At 64.2% G+C, this 15,447-nt stretch overlaps 1 protein-coding gene across 1 annotated transcript in view; it reads left to right on the plus strand.

Moving 5' to 3' along the window:
* The window catches only part of IFT172 (intraflagellar transport 172), a 129,116-nt gene that overhangs the window by 73,438 nt on the left and 40,231 nt on the right, over positions 1–15,447 (plus strand). The window contains exons 22-33 of the mRNA XM_030554343.1: positions 1,425–1,673; positions 2,734–2,812; positions 3,257–3,377; positions 9,467–9,611; positions 9,688–9,777; positions 10,415–10,512; positions 12,305–12,440; positions 12,525–12,641; positions 13,029–13,171; positions 13,675–13,768; positions 13,948–14,012; positions 14,171–14,351. Coding sequence (XP_030410203.1) covers positions 1,425–1,673; positions 2,734–2,812; positions 3,257–3,377; positions 9,467–9,611; positions 9,688–9,777; positions 10,415–10,512; positions 12,305–12,440; positions 12,525–12,641; positions 13,029–13,171; positions 13,675–13,768; positions 13,948–14,012; positions 14,171–14,351 — 1,518 coding nt within the window. The remainder of the gene's footprint in view (positions 1–1,424; positions 1,674–2,733; positions 2,813–3,256; positions 3,378–9,466; positions 9,612–9,687; positions 9,778–10,414; positions 10,513–12,304; positions 12,441–12,524; positions 12,642–13,028; positions 13,172–13,674; positions 13,769–13,947; positions 14,013–14,170; positions 14,352–15,447) is intronic.

A 15,447-nucleotide genomic window follows, 5' to 3' on the forward strand; every position in this document is an offset into this window, starting at 1 on the left:
AGGGAAAGGTAGTTCAGGGGGCACTATGGGGCAGAGCAGAGAGGAGCTCAGGGAGCGCTGTGGGGCGGAGCAGAGGGGAATGTGGGGGGCTCTGGCCAGCGTCTGTGCCTGGCACTGGGAGAAGCCTGCAGGAGGGGTGGGGCCGGGCAGGTGGAGCTCAGGGGGTGCTGTGGAGGGGAGGGAAAGGTAGTTCAGGGGGCACTATGGGGCAGAGCAGAGAGGAGCTCAGGGAGCGCTGTGGGGCGGAGCAGAGGGGAATGGGGGGGGCTCTGGCTGGCGTCTGTGCCTGGCACTGGGAGAAGCCTGCAGGAGGGGTGGGGCCGGGCAGGTGGAGCTCAGGGGGTGCTGTGGAGGGGAGGGAAAGGTAGTTCAGGGGGCACTATGGGGCAGAGCAGAGAGGAGCTCAGGGAGCGCTGTGGGGCGGAGCAGAGGGGAATGTGGGGGGCTCTGGCCAGCGTCTGTGCCTGGCACTGGGAGAAGCCTGCAGGAGGGGTGGGGCCGGGCAGGTGGAGCTCAGGGTGCTGTGGAGGGGAGGGAAAGGTAGTTCAGGGGGCACTATGGGGCAGAGCAGAGAGGAGCTCAGGGAGCGCTGTGGGGCGGAGCAGAGGGGAATGTGGGGGGCTCTGGCTGGCATCTGTGCCTGGCACTGGGAGAAGCCTGCAGGAGGGGTGGGGCCGGGCAGGTGGAGCTCAGGGGGTGCTGTGGAGGGGAGGGAAAGGTAGTTCAGGGGGCACTATGGGGCAGAGCAGAGAGGAGTTCAGGGAGCGCTGTGGGGCGGAGCAGAGGGGAATGGGGGGGGCTCTGGCCAGCGTCTGTGCCTGGCACTGGGAGAAGCCTGCAGGAGGGGTGGGGCCGGGCAGGTGGAGCTCAGGGGGTGCTGTGGAGGGGAGGGAAAGGTAGTTCAGGGGGCACTATGGGGCAGAGCAGAGAGGAGCTCAGGGAGCGCTGTGGGGCGGAGCAGAGGGGAATGGGGGGGGCTCTGGCCAGCGTCTGTGCCTGGCACTGGGAGAAGCCTGCAGGAGGGGTGGGGCCGGGCAGGTGGAGCTCAGGGGGTGCTGTGGAGGGGAGGGAAAGGTAGTTCAGGGGGCACTATGGGGCAGAGCAGAGAGGAGCTCAGGGAGCGCTGTGGGGCGGAGCAGAGGGGAATGTGGGGGGCTCTGGCTGGCATCTGTGCCTGGCACTGGGAGAAGCCTGCAGGAGGGGTGGGGCCGGGCAGGTGGAGCTCAGGGGGTGCTGTGGAGGGGAGGGAAAGGTAGTTCAGGGGGCACTATGGGGCAGAGCAGAGAGGAGCTCAGGGAGCGCTGTGGGGCGGAGCAGAGGGGAATGTGGGGGGCTCTGGCCAGCGTCTGTGCCTGGCACTGGGAGAAGCCTGCAGGAGGGGAGCTGGCCGGGGCTGACAGATGCTGCCCCTCTGCCTCCACCAGGGGCACCCGGCGGTGGAGAAGCTGCGCCGGGGCTATTATCAGTGGCTGCTGGACACGCAGCAGGAGGAGAAGGCTGGGGAGGTGCAGGAGAGCCAGGGGGAGCACCTGGCCGCCGTGGGCCTCTACCTGAGGGCTGGGCTGCCTGCCCGAGCCGCTCGGCTGGCCATGGCTAGAGACCTGCTCCTGGCCAATGGAGATGTCATCAACCGAATCACCACCGCGCTGATCAAAGGGGAGCTGTACGAGCAGGTGAGAGCCTCCCCCTCCCCCAGGGTCAGAGCTTCAACCCCTCCCCAGCCCCCCAGGTCAGCGCCTCGCCCCTCCCCCAGCCCCCCAGGTCAGCGCCTCGCCCCTCCCCCAGCCCCCCAGGTCGGCGCCTCGCTCCTCCCCCAACCTGTCCCCCAGCCCCCCAGGTCGGCGCCTCGCCCCTCCCCAGCCCCCCAGGTCAGCGCCTCGCCCCTCCCCCAGCCCCCCAGGTCAGCGCCTCGCCCCTCCCCCAGCCCCCCAGGTCGGCGCCTCGCTCCTCCCCCAACCTGTCCCCCAGCCCTCCAGGTCGGCGCCTCGCCCCTCCCCAGCCCCCCAGGTCAGCGCCTTGCCCCTCCCCCAGCCCCCCAGGTCGGCGCCTCGCTCCTCCCCGAACCTGTCCCCCAGCCCCCCAGGTCGGCGCCTTGCCCTTCCCCCAGCCCCCAGGGTCAGCGCCTTGTCCATCCCTCAGCCCCCTCTCCCAGGGTCAGAGCCACCCACTCCCCCTCCCCCAACCCCCCAGGTCAGCACCTCGCCCCTCCCCCAGGGTCAGAGCCTCCCCCTCACTCTCACGGAGTAACAGCCTTACCCCCACACTCCCCTCAGCCCCCACCCCCAAGAGAGTTGGAGCCTCACTTGCACAGAGCTGTGGCGCCAGTTCCCTGAGCCCTAGAGATAGAGGGCTTGGCAGGAGCCGTCATCCCTGTCCCTGGAGTTGCTGGGAACTTCCAAAACAGCTCTTCGTGGTACCTGCTGGTACAGGAAACAAACAGGCAGCTGCTTGGCAGCTCCAGGACCAGCCCCAGGCTGGGTGGCATGCAGGGGAATGGCTCCAGGACCCTATGGCTTGTGGGTGGGCCTGGGGGCTCTGGACTGGGAGTGGCCCTGGGGCTGCAGGGTGCATGGCTTGTGGGGTGGGCCTGGGGGCTCTGTACCTGGCAGGATGCATGGCTGGGGCAGCGGTGGGGGCCTGGGAGCTCTGGTACTGGCCCCCAGCCTGGTGTGACATGTGGCAGGTGGGCCAGCAGCTCTGCAGCCTGCCTGACAGCCTGTGTGTGTGTGCTAGGCTGGAGACCTGTTTGAGACGATCAGGAACCCCCAGAAGGCTCTGGAGTGTTACTGCAAGGGCTGCGCCTTCCTGAAAGGTACCATGGTCCCCATCCCCCTTCCTTGGTGTGAGCACCCCCATCACCTCTTGCTGGGATGCAGGGATGCCCTGTCCTGTTGCCGCACAAGTGGCTGCCCCGGAGCCCAGAAGACCTGGCTGCGTGTCATTGCTGCCTGTCTTCCTATCAACAGCTCTAGTTCTGAGCTGGAGCTCCATGAGCTGAGGAACAGGATTGCCTGGTGAGGCTGCCTGCAAAGTGGGCACTGTACTCGATGCCCCAGGCCATCCCTTCCAGTCCTGAGTTCCCGTCTCCTGTAACCACTCATGGCCCCAGCGCAGGTTCCTCCTGGGTTTATCAGCCAACAGGAGGCCAGGCGCTACTGGAATCAGCCCCAGCCTCCCAGGGCCTGGCTTCAGTGCTGCCAGGTCAGCATCCTCTCCCAGCTGGTGGCTGGTGTGACACGTACCTGTCCCCTTGCAGCGGTGGAGCTGGCTCGCGTGGCATTCCCTGCGGAGGTGCTGAAGCTGGAGGAGGCCTGGGGAGATCACCTGGTGCAGCAGAAGCAGCTGGATGCTGCCATTAACCATTACATTGAAGCCAGGTAAGGCCAGGCTGGAGTATTCCCACAGTGTTGCACAGCTCTGAAGGCAATGCACTTTGGGGAGTCTCCTTACACTAGTGAGCTAGCTGGACCCTGCAGGGTCTGCTGGAGCCCAACGGGCCTGACCCACGGGACCCTGCTATCCCAGCCCTCGGCTCCCTCCCTCACACCTGCCCAGAGCCCTCAGCTATCCCAGCCCTGGACTCCCTCCCTCCCACACACCCACCCCGCTCTGCCAGTGCCTAGAGCCCTCTGCTATCTCAGCCCTGGGCTCCCTCCTTCCCTCACACTCACCCAGCTCTACCAGTGCCCAGAGCCCTCTGCTATCCCAGCCCTGGGCTCCCTCCCTCCCTCACACCCACCCAGTTCTGCTGGTGCCCAGAGCCCTCTGCTATCCCAGCCCTGGGCTCCCTCCTTCCCTCCGTCACACCCAGCTCTCCCAGTGCCCAGAGCCCTCTGCTATCCCAGCCCTGGGCTCCCTCCTTCCCTCACACTCACCCAGCTCTCCCAGTGCCCAGAGCCCTCTGCTATCCCAGCCCTGGGCTCCCTCCTTCCCTCCGTCACACCCAGCTCTCCCAGTGCCCAGAGCCCTCTGCTATCCCAGCCCTGGGCTCCCTCCCTCCCTCACACCCACCCAGTTCTGCTGGTGCCCAGAGCCCTCTGCTATACCAGCCCTGGGCTCCCTCCTTCCCTCCGTCACACCCAGCTCTCCCAGTGCCCAGAGCCCTCTGCTATCCCAGCCCTGGGCTCCCTCCCTCCCTCACACCCACCCAGTTCTGCTGGTGCCCAGAGCCCTCTGCTATACCAGCCCTGGGCTCCCTCCTTCCCTCCGTCACACCCAGCTCTGCCAGTGCCCAGAGCCCTCTGCTATCCCAGCCCTGGGCTCCCTCCCTCCCTCACACTCACCCAGCTCTCCCAGTGCCCAGAGCCATCTGCTATCCCAGCCCTGGGCTCCCTCCCTCCCTCACACCCACCCAGTTCTGCTGGTGCCCAGAGCCCTCTGCTATCCCAGCCCTGGGCTCCCTCCTTCCCTCCGTCACACCCAGCTCTGCCAGCACCCAGAGCCCTCTGCTATCCCAGCCCTGGGCTCCCTCCCAGCCACCGAGCTCTGCCAGTGCCCAGAGCCCTCTGCTGTCTCAGCCCTGGGCTCCCTCCCCTGCATCACACCCAGAGCCCTCTGCTATTCCAGCCCTGGGCTCCCTCCCTCCCACACACCCACCCCGCTCTGCCAGTGCCCAGAGCCCTCTGCTGTCTCAGTCCTGTGCTCCCACCCTCCCTCACACTCACCCAGTTCTGCCGGTGCCCAGAGCCCTCTGCTATCCCAGCCCTGGGCTCCCTCCCAGCCACCGAGCTCTGCCAGTGCCCAGAGCCCTCTGCTGTCTCAGCCCTGGGCTCCCTCCCAGCCACCGAGCTCTGCCAGTGCCCAGAGCCCTCTGCTGTCTCAGCCCTGGGCTCCCTCCCCTGCATCACACCCAGAGCCCTCTGCTATTCCAGCCCTGGGCTCCCTCCTTCCCTCCGTCACACCCAGCTCTCCCAGTGCCCAGAGCCCTCTGCTATCCCAGCCCTGGGCTCCCTCCCTCCCTCACACCCACCCAGTTCTGCTGGTGCCCAGAGCCCTCTGCTATACCAGCCCTGGGCTCCCTCCTTCCCTCCGTCACACCCAGCTCTGCCAGTGCCCAGAGCCCTCTGCTATCCCAGCCCTGGGCTCCCTCCCTCCCTCACACTCACCCAGCTCTACCAGTGCCCAGAGCCCTCTGCTATCCCAGCCCTGGGCTCCCTCCCAGCCACCGAGCTCTGCCAGTGCCCAGAGCCCTCTGCTGTCTCAGCCCTGGGCTCCCTCCCAGCCACCGAGCTCTGCCAGTGCCCAGAGCCCTCTGCTGTCTCAGCCCTGGGCTCCCTCCCCTGCATCACACCCAGAGCCCTCTGCTATTCCAGCCCTGGGCTCCCTCCTTCCCTCCGTCACACCCAGCTCTCCCAGTGCCCAGAGCCCTCTGCTATCCCAGCCCTGGGCTCCCTCCCTCCCTCACACCCACCCAGTTCTGCTGGTGCCCAGAGCCCTCTGCTATACCAGCCCTGGGCTCCCTCCTTCCCTCCGTCACACCCAGCTCTCCCAGTGCCCAGAGCCCTCTGCTATCCCAGCCCTGGGCTCCCTCCCTCCCTCACACCCACCCAGTTCTGCTGGTGCCCAGAGCCCTCTGCTATCCCAGCCCTGGGCTCCCTCCTTCCCTCCGTCACACCCAGCTCTGCCAGTGCCCAGAGCCCTCTGCTGTCTCAGTCCTGTGCTCCCTCCCTCCCTCACACCCACCCAGTTCTGCTGGTGCCCAGAGCCCTCTGCTATCCCAGCCCTGGGCTCCCTCCCTCCCTCACACTCACCCAGCTCTACCAGTGCCCAGAGCCCTCTGCTATCCCAGCCCTGGGCTCCCTCCCTCCCTCACACCCACCCAGTTCTGCTGGTGCCCAGAGCCCTCTGCTATCCCAGCCCTGGGCTCCCTCCCAGCCACCGAGCTCTGCCAGTGCCCAGAGCCCTCTGCTGTCTCAGTCCTGTGCTCCCACCCTCCCTCACACTCACCCAGTTCTGCCGGTGCCCAGAGCCCTCTGCTATCCCAGCCCTGGGCTCCCTCCCAGCCACCGAGCTCTGCCAGTGCCCAGAGCCCTCTGCTGTCTCAGCCCTGGGCTCCCTCCCAGCCACCGAGCTCTGCCAGTGCCCAGAGCCCTCTGCTGTCTCAGCCCTGGGCTCCCTCCCCTGCATCACACCCAGAGCCCTCTGCTATTCCAGCCCTGGGCTCCCTCCTTCCCTCCGTCACACCCAGCTCTCCCAGTGCCCAGAGCCCTCTGCTATCCCAGCCCTGGGCTCCCTCCCTCCCTCACACCCACCCAGTTCTGCTGGTGCCCAGAGCCCTCTGCTATACCAGCCCTGGGCTCCCTCCTTCCCTCCGTCACACCCAGCTCTGCCAGTGCCCAGAGCCCTCTGCTGTCTCAGTCCTGTGCTCCCACCCTCCCTCACACTCACCCAGTTCTGCTGGTGCCCAGAGCCCTCTGCTATACCAGCCCTGGGCTCCCTCCTTCCCTCCGTCACACCCAGCTCTCCCAGTGCCCAGAGCCCTCTGCTATCCCAGCCCTGGGCTCCCTCCCTCCCTCACACCCACCCAGTTCTGCTGGTGCCCAGAGCCCTCTGCTATACCAGCCCTGGGCTCCCTCCTTCCCTCCGTCACACCCAGCTCTGCCAGTGCCCAGAGCCCTCTGCTATCCCAGCCCTGGGCTCCCTCCCTCCCTCACACTCACCCAGCTCTACCAGTGCCCAGAGCCCTCTGCTATCCCAGCCCTGGGCTCCCTCCCTCCCTCACACCCACCCAGTTCTGCTGGTGCCCAGAGCCCTCTGCTATCCCAGCCCTGGGCTCCCTCCCAGCCACCGAGCTCTGCCAGTGCCCAGAGCCCTCTGCTGTCTCAGTCCTGTGCTCCCACCCTCCCTCACACTCACCCAGTTCTGCCGGTGCCCAGAGCCCTCTGCTATCCCAGCCCTGGGCTCCCTCCCTCCCACACACCCACCCAGCTCTGCTGGTGCCCAGAGCCCTCTGCTATCCCAGCCCTGGGCTCCCTCCCAGCCACCGAGCTCTGCCAGTGCCCAGAGCCCTCTGCTGTCTCAGCCCTGGGCTCCCTCCCCTGCGTCACACCCAGAGCCCTCTGCTGTCTCAGTCCTGTGCTCCCACCCTCCCTCACACTCACCCAGTTCTGCCGGTGCCCAGAGCCCTCTGCTATCCCAGCCCTGGGCTCCCTCCCTCCCACACACCCACCCCGCTCTGCCAGTGCCCAGAGCCCTCTGCTATCTCAGTCCTGTGCTCCCACCCTCCCTCACACCCACCCAGCTCTACCAGTGCCCAGAGCCCTCTGCTATCCCAGCCCTGGGCTCCCTCCCTCCCACACACCCACCCAGCTCTACCAGTGCCCAGAGCCCTCTGCTATCCCAGCCCTGGGCTCCCTCCCAGCCACCGAGCTCTGCCAGTGCCCAGAGCCCTCTGCTGTCTCAGCCCTGGGCTCCCTCCCCTGCGTCACACCCAGAGCCCTCTGCTATTCCAGCCCTGTGCTCCCACCCTCCCTCACACTCACCCAGTTCTGCTGGTGCCCAGAGCCCTCTGCTATCCCAGCCCTGGGCTCCCTCCCAGGCACCGAGCTCTGCCAGTGCCCAGAGCCCTCTACTATCCCAGCCCTGGGCTCCCTCCCTCCCACACACCCACCCCGCTCTGCCAGTGCCCAGAGCCCTCTGCTGTCTCAGCCCTGGGCTCCCTCCCAGGCACCGAGCTCTGCCAGTGCCGAGCCCTCTGCTATCCCAGCCCTGGGCTCCCTCCCAGCCACCGAGCTCTGCCAGTGCCCAGAGTCCTCTGCTGTCTCAGCCCTGGGCTCCCTCCCTCCCACACACCCACCCAGCTCTGCCAGTGCCCAGAGCCCTCTGCTATCCCAGCCCTGGGCTCCCTCCTTCCCTCCGTCACACCCAGCTCTGCCAGTGCCCAGAGCCCTCTGCTATCCCAGCCCTGGGCTCCCTCCCTCCCACACACCCACCCAGCTCTGCTGGTGCCCAGAGCCCTCTGCTATCCCAGCCCTGGGCTCCCTCCCAGCCACCGAGCTCTGCCAGTGCCCAGAGCCCTCTGCTGTCTCAGCCCTGGGCTCCCTCCCCTGCGTCACACCCAGAGCCCTCTGCTGTCTCAGTCCTGTGCTCCCACCCTCCCACACACCCACCCAGCTCTGCCAGTGCCCAGAGCCCTCTGCTATCCCAGCCCTGGGCTCCCTCCTTCCCTCCGTCACACCCAGCTCTGCCAGTGCCCAGAGCCCTCTGCTATCCCAGCCCTGGGCTCCCTCCCTCCCTCACACCCACCCAGTTCTGCCAGTGCCCAGAGCCCTCTGCTATACCAGCCCTGGGCTCCCTCCTTCCCTCCGTCACACCCAGCTCTGCCAGTGCCCAGAGCCCTCTGCTATCCCAGCCCTGGGCTCCCTCCCTCCCTCACACTCACCCAGCTCTACCAGTGCCCAGAGCCCTCTGCTATCCCAGCCCTGGGCTCCCTCCCTCCCTCACACCCACCCAGTTCTGCTGGTGCCCAGAGCCCTCTGCTATCCCAGCCCTGGGCTCCCTCCTTCCCTCCGTCACACCCAGCTCTGCCAGCACCCAGAGCCCTCTGCTATCCCAGCCCTGGGCTCCCTCCCAGCCACCGAGCTCTGCCAGTGCCCAGAGCCCTCTGCTGTCTCAGCCCTGGGCTCCCTCCCCTGCATCACACCCAGAGCCCTCTGCTATCCCAGCCCTGGGCTCCCTCCCTCCCACACACCCACCCAGCTCTGCCAGTGCCCAGAGCCCTCTGCTATCCCAGCCCTGGGCTCCCTCCCAGCCACCGAGCTCTGCCAGTGCCCAGAGTCCTCTGCTGTCTCAGCCCTGGGCTCCCTCCTTCCCACACACCCACCCAGCTCTGCCGGTGCCCAGAGACCTCTGCTATCCCAGCCCTGGGCTCCCTCCCTCCCTCACACCCACCCAGTTCTGCTGGTGGCCAGAGCCCTCTGTTCTCCTAGCCCTGGGCTCCCTCCCTCCCTCATATCCACCCAGCTCTGCTGGCACCCAGAGCCCTCTGCTTTCCCAGCCCTGGGCTCCCTCCCTCCCTCACACCCACCCAGCTCTGCCGGTGCCCAGAGCCCTCTGCTTTCCCAGCCTGGGATGCTGACCATACCCTTTTCTGCCAGCGCATGATGGTTTTATGATGGGGAACCTGGAGTCTAGGCTCGGAGCCTAAACAGCCCTTCCTTCATGATCTGCAGGAGGTGCCCAGAGCCTGTGCTGGGCCGTTTCTCTAAGGTGCTGGTGGACTTTCTCTCCTCCATGTGCCAGGCCTGGTGACACCGTCCCCTCCTTGCCAGCTGTTCTCCCTGTCCCTCCTTGCTCTCCAGCTCCCTGTCCCCTGTGCAGACACGCAGGCAGGTGACACGAGCAGGCAGGCTGCTTCGTTGTCTCCTCACACAGTTTCCAGTCTTGCTGCCTGTCTCTTGGGTGAGCAGAGCTCTGCTGGATCTGGTCTCCCAGGCCTGCTAAGGATCTCTGCCCCTTCCGGCGCTAGGTGCTCCGTCAAGGCCATTGAGGCAGCCCTGGGGGCCCGGCAGTGGAAGAAGGCCATTTACATCCTGGATTCCCAAGAGAAAAGGATAGCAGTCAAGTACTACCCAAGGATCGCCCAGCACTACGCCGCCTTGCAGGAATTCCAGGTGAGACGCCAGCTTCCAGCATCTCCCAGCCTCATGACAGCCAGAGACGGCTCACCTGCTGTCCTCTTCCCCACAGATCGCAGAGGAGCTGTTCATCAAAGGAGATCGGCCCAAGGATGCGATTGACATGTACACGCAGGCGGGGCTCTGGGAGCAGGCACACAAGGTAGGGATAGAGGCTGAGAGCGGCTGAGTCTCTCGGGCCCTGCTCCCCACCTTCCAAAGCAGTAAATGTCTGGGCTCAGCAGCCTGCAGACTGTGCTCTGTTCCCAAAGGGTCACTGCAGGCAGGAGCTGTGAGCTCCCAGCCACAGAACGGGGTAGCCCACTGCTCCCTGTGCCCTGTCTGTGTCTCCCTCCACTTCCGGCTCTGGCCTGAATCACAGCACTTCTCAAAAGGACTGGCCAACCACCGGGCTCAGCCCTGCTCTCGCTGAGCTGTATGACCAAGCACCCACAGTCTGCTGTGAATGCAGCATCTGCACCCTGGGGGAAAGGGGTCGGTGTCTGTCCCTAAATCATCCAAAATGGAGACCAGCGAGACTGGCTGTGGGCAGCATGTGCAGAGTGCTCAGTGGGTGCCTGGAATCAGTGCCTAGGCTTCTGAGCTGAGCCCACCACACACACAGCTGGTATTCCCAGGGGAATGGGTGGGTTTATATGCCGTGGCCTGCCTGGCTAGCTCAGCAGGGAGCTAGAGCAGATCTGTGAGGGGCTTGGGGGGTCTCTCCCCAAATTCTCATTATCCCCTTAAGCTGAGGTTGCTGGGTAGGGGACTGGAACCTGTTTCGTGTCTCCCTGCAGCTGGCGACCAAGTGCATGAGGCAGGAAGATGTGTCCGTGCTGTACATCACCCAGGCTCAAGAGATGGAGAAGCAGGGCAAATACAAAGAAGCAGAGCGGTGAGTGTCTGCCTGGACACCATGGGTGGAGGGCTAGGCCTCGGTAGCGGCCCATGGGACTTGGAGCAGGACAGGGCTGAGTCTCTCCAGAGTCCAGTCCCCAGCCGGGCCTGCCAGGAATGTGTCCTAGGAGTCTTGCTGTGAGGTTTGTTTTATGATGGAAGGACAAAGGCGATTTCCTGGGACTGGAGGGTGGGAATAGAAACCCCCTGCAGGTCACATGTCACCGCTCAGCTTCGTGGCCCTTGAACCATCTCACATGCCTCTGTAGCCCCAGCAACCCTGCCAGGCTGCCCTGGCCTAGCTTCTCCCCAACCAGCCGTGTGAGGCTGGTGGCTGGGCCAGCAGCTCCCATTAGAAACTTCGGGCTGGGTGTTCCCCAGTGTGCCACCTGTAGCCATTCCCTGCCCAGCTCTGAGCTCCCCTGCTGCCACTCCCCATTTCTGGGGAGGCCCTAGGAGGCCATACAGCATGTCTCCCCACTGATCCCTGTGCAGGGGCAGAATGCACTGGCCTTGCCATGGGCCCAGCACTGCAGTTACTTTTCCAGATTTCTCTCTTCCGTTTTTCTCAACTGCAGCAACCAGTGGGATTTTTCTGTTTTTTCCCCCCAAACACGTCTCTGTTCCTGCCCTGGGACCAGTGAGGAATGCCCCACCCTCTCTCCCCTGGTTCTGTGGAGGGCTCCCTGGAGGAGCAGAGAGTGATGGACCTTTCTCAGCCCTTCTGAATGGACACTGACATTTCTTTCTCAAGTACTTGTTGTAGCTAAAGCTCTCCCTTCCGCGAGTGTGGGGTTTGATCTCTGGCACCTGCTCTCCCACTGTCCACGCAGCCCTCCCACAAAAGGAGAGGAACTGAGACTGAGATTTCTGTTATAAAAAACGAGCAAGGGGAGCCTGACAGGCCTCTTGGTACACGAGAGAGAGGCCAGAAGTTCACCAACCCAGTGGGGAATTCTGCAGGGCAGCGCCAAGCCACTGGCAGCCTCCAGCTGAGACACCAGGCAGGATTCCTAGGGGTGGAGCAGTTGTACAGTTTGTGCATCTGTTTGCACATGGGCAGAGAGGAGCTGGACCAGATCCAGTGGTTGGCTCAGGAAGGTAGTCGGGGCTTTTTCCCTCCAGTGAGTGCCAGCTCCTATTGAGTGGACTGGCTGGCTGGGGGATTGAGAATGCAATACAAGCCTTTCTCCTTTATGGGCACCGCTCTGGTCAGCCCCAGGACAGGACTGCCGAGGTGGTGGTAGGAAATGGGATACTGGGCCACTCCCATGTAAGTCACCAGGTCCAATCGATCCCAGGTAGCAGTGACATAAGCTCTTTAGTGGTCTAAATGAAGTGAGCTGGGTCCACATCACCAAGCCGTCATCAACCCCTGGGACGGCTGTCTGCCTCAGCAGGGAGGCCAAGGCATGACTGGGCCCCAGAGACCCAGGAGGGTCCCTCCAGGGGAGAGCTGAGGCAGACTGTTAGGGACAGGATCGGAAGGTGGCCCTGCCCATCACCCGTGTGGGTAGGTTACATGGAGCCATCCATCTCCACAGCACTCAGTCCCACACCTTTCATCAACATGATGTGCCGTGCACCATTTCCTGTCTGAGTATTCAGCCCCTGGCCTGCTCCAGCTGGCCCGGGAGCAGATGGGTTCATGGGCCTGGTGCAGTGACAATGAGCACCTGTTGCCCCTGCATCCCGGACCCTGGCCAGGTGGCAGAGCCTTTGCCCGTCGCCCCTGCGTCCCGGGGCCTGGCCCAGCAGCAGTCTCAGCATTTCCGTGCTTGTGTTCTCAGGCTGTACATCACAGTGGAGGAACCTGACTTGGCCATCACCATGTATAAAAAGTGTAAGATGTATGATGAGATGATTCGCCTGGTAGCAAAGTACCACAAGGACTTGCTGAGTGACACACACCTGCATCTGGGGAAGGTAAAGCTCTCGGGGTGCGGGAAAGGATCTGTCATCCCAGCAGGAGGGCTAGGACGCTCCCTAACACACCATCTCCTATGACAGGAGCTGGCGACTGAGGGCCGCTTGCAGGAGGCTGAGTACCACTACCTGGAAGCCAAGGAATGGAAGGCCACAGTGAACATGTACAGAGTGAATGACATGTGGGAGGATGCGTACAGGGTAACAGCAGTTCTTTAACAGAGAGGAGGACATGGCACCAGTAGGTCCCCATACGTGTCTAGTAGCAGTGTTGCCGGCAGCACTGCAAGTCCCAGCATGCACTGCTCCCCACTGATCTGAACATAGGGAGTGTGATGATGGATAAGGCACTTGGGTCAGGAGGGAGCATTGCATGCTGGGATTCACGTCTGTTGCCCTCTTGGGTGAGCAGTGCTGAGGAGGCAGGGAGGTCTCTGCACTCTGTCCCCAGCAGGTCCTTGCCTCCTCCTCAGCAGGCCGCAGGGAGGCCATAACTTGGGGAAGGGTCTGAGTTGGGGAGGGAGCCAGAAACTCAGCTTGCTCCAGCAAGGAGCCCCCTGGGAGACTCAGCTGGTTTGCTTTGGACAGGTGGCCAAGGCCCATGGGGGGGCGAATTCCTACAAGCATGTGACCTATCTGTGGGCAAAGAGCCTCGGAGGGGAAGCTGCTGTGAAACTCCTCAATAAGTTTGGGCTCCTGGAAATGGCCATCGACCATGCAGCAGACAATGGGTGAGTGTCCTGAGGCTAGGAGCTCGCCTCCTGGCACAGGGAGAGCAAAGCCAGGCCTGGGGAATGCCCTTCACTCACAGCAGCTACAGGCCTTGGGATGGAGGCTGGAACCAAGGAGGAGCTGCTGTGTGGTCCTCTGCCCACTTCCCATCCCTGGGGGCTGGGAAGGAGCTTTTCCTGTCTTGGCTTGAGGGAGGTGAGGCCTTGCAGAGCTTCCACCTGCGGGGCCCAAGGCACCAGCAGCACCACAAGCTGCCAGCTGCTGGGGCAGCCTCCTGCCACAGCATCAGCACCTGCCCTTTGCTCTCACTGCCTGCACTGTCCGTCACCACAGCCATCTCCTGTGCCGGATCCCAGCCCCAGCACTCCCCTCACAAGCCTTCCACCTCACCCTGGGTTCTGCCTGCCAGGACCAGCACCAGCTCTCCCCGGCCCGTCCGCTCCATGTGGGGCACAGCCAGGACCTAGTTTGGCTTACCCCCATCCCTTTTCTCTCCTCACAGCGTCTTTGACTTTGCGTTCGAACTGGCTCGGCTCTCACTGAAGCAGAAGACACCTGAGATTCACTTGAAGTACGCCATGTTCCTGGAGGACGAGGTACGACCCCACACCCTGCACTGCGCCCGCTGCAGAGCACTCACCCGGGGGCCTGCACCAGGCAGGTTCTTCCGTCTCCCCAGGGAAGTGGCGTACTGCAGCCCAGAGTGTGTAAACCGGCTCTGTGAAGTCCTTGCCTCTCCTGGCCGGGGTCAGCAGATTGCTCTCCTCTGTCCTAGGGCAAGTTCGAAGAGGCTGAGTCCGAATTCATTAAAGCTGGGAAGCCCAAGGAAGCGGTGCTAATGTGAGTGCCCCCTGCTGACTGAATCCAGGTTCCAGGCCAGGGGGCCTTGCTCCCCTGCCTGACCCCAGCCTGGCAGCTCTTCTCTCCAGTCGATCTCATGCTCCCTCCCCGACCCCAATCTGCTGGACCCAGGCTGGCATGTCTCCTTGGCTCCCCAGGTTTGTCCACAACCAGAACTGGGACGCTGCCCAGCGCGTGGCTGAGGCCCATGACCCAGACAGTGTGGCCGACGTGCTTGTGGGGCAGGCTCGCTTTGCCTTTGAGCAGAAGGAATTCCAGAAAGCAGAGGCCTTCCTCCTGCGAGCCCAGCGGCCAGAGCTGGCCGTGAAATATTACAAGGTGGGTGCGGCCAGTGACAATGCCACTTCACCCCACAGAGCTCAGTGTCTGGGTAGGGAACCCCCCATCATCCTCCTGAGAGCTCAGAGTCTGGGCAGGGAACCCCCCCTTCATCCCCCCCCGAGAGGTCAGTGTCTGGGCAGGGAACCCCCCATCATCGCCCCCAAGAGCTCAGTGTCTGGGCAGGGAACCCCCCATCATCCCCCCGAGAGCTCAGTGTCTGGGCAGCGAACCCCCCCATCATCCTCCTGAGAGCTCAGAGTCTGGGCAGGGAACCCCCCCATCATCCCCCCGAGAGCTCAGTGTCTCGCCAGGGAACCCCCCATCATTCCCCCGAGAGCTCAGTGTCTAGGTAGGAAACCCCCCATCATCCCCCCGAGAGCTCAGTGTCTGGGCAGGGTACCCCCCTCATCATCCCCCCGAGAGCTCAGAGTCTGAGCAGGGAACCCCCCCATCATCACCCCCGAGAGCTCAGTGTCTGGGCAGGGAACCCCCCATCATCCCCCCCGAGAGCTCAGTGTCTGAGCAGGGAACCCCCCCATCATCACCCCCGAGAGCTCAGAGTCTGAGCAGGGAACCCCCCCATCATCACCCCCAAGAGCTCAGTGTCTGGGCAGGGAACCCCCCATCATCCCCCCCGAGAGCTCAGTGTCTGGGCAGCGAACCCCCCCATCATCCTCCTGAGACCTCAGTGTCTGGGCAGGGAACCCCCCCATCATCCCCCCGAGAGCTCAGTGTCTGGGCAGGGTACCCCCCCATCATCCCCCCGAGAGCTCAGTGTCTGGGCAGGGAACCCCCCCCATCATCCCCCCGAGAGCTCAGTGTCTGGGCAGGGAACCCCCCATCATCCCCCCGAGAGCTCAGTGTCTGGGCAGGGAACCCCCCATCATCCCCCCCAAGAGCTTAGTGTCTGGGCAGGGAACCTCCCATCATCTCCCCGAGAGCTCAGTGTCTGGGCAGGGAACCCCCCATCATCCCCCCCGAGAGCTCAGTTTCTGGGCAGGGAACCCCCCATCATCCCCCCCGAGCGCTCAGAGTCTGAGCATGGAACCCCCCCCCATCATCACCCCCGAGAGCTCAGTGTCTGGGCAGGGAA

The sequence above is a fragment of the Gopherus evgoodei genome, chromosome 3, assembly GCF_007399415.2.
Source record: "Gopherus evgoodei ecotype Sinaloan lineage chromosome 3, rGopEvg1_v1.p, whole genome shotgun sequence".
Lineage (NCBI taxonomy): Eukaryota > Metazoa > Chordata > Testudines > Testudinidae > Gopherus > Gopherus evgoodei.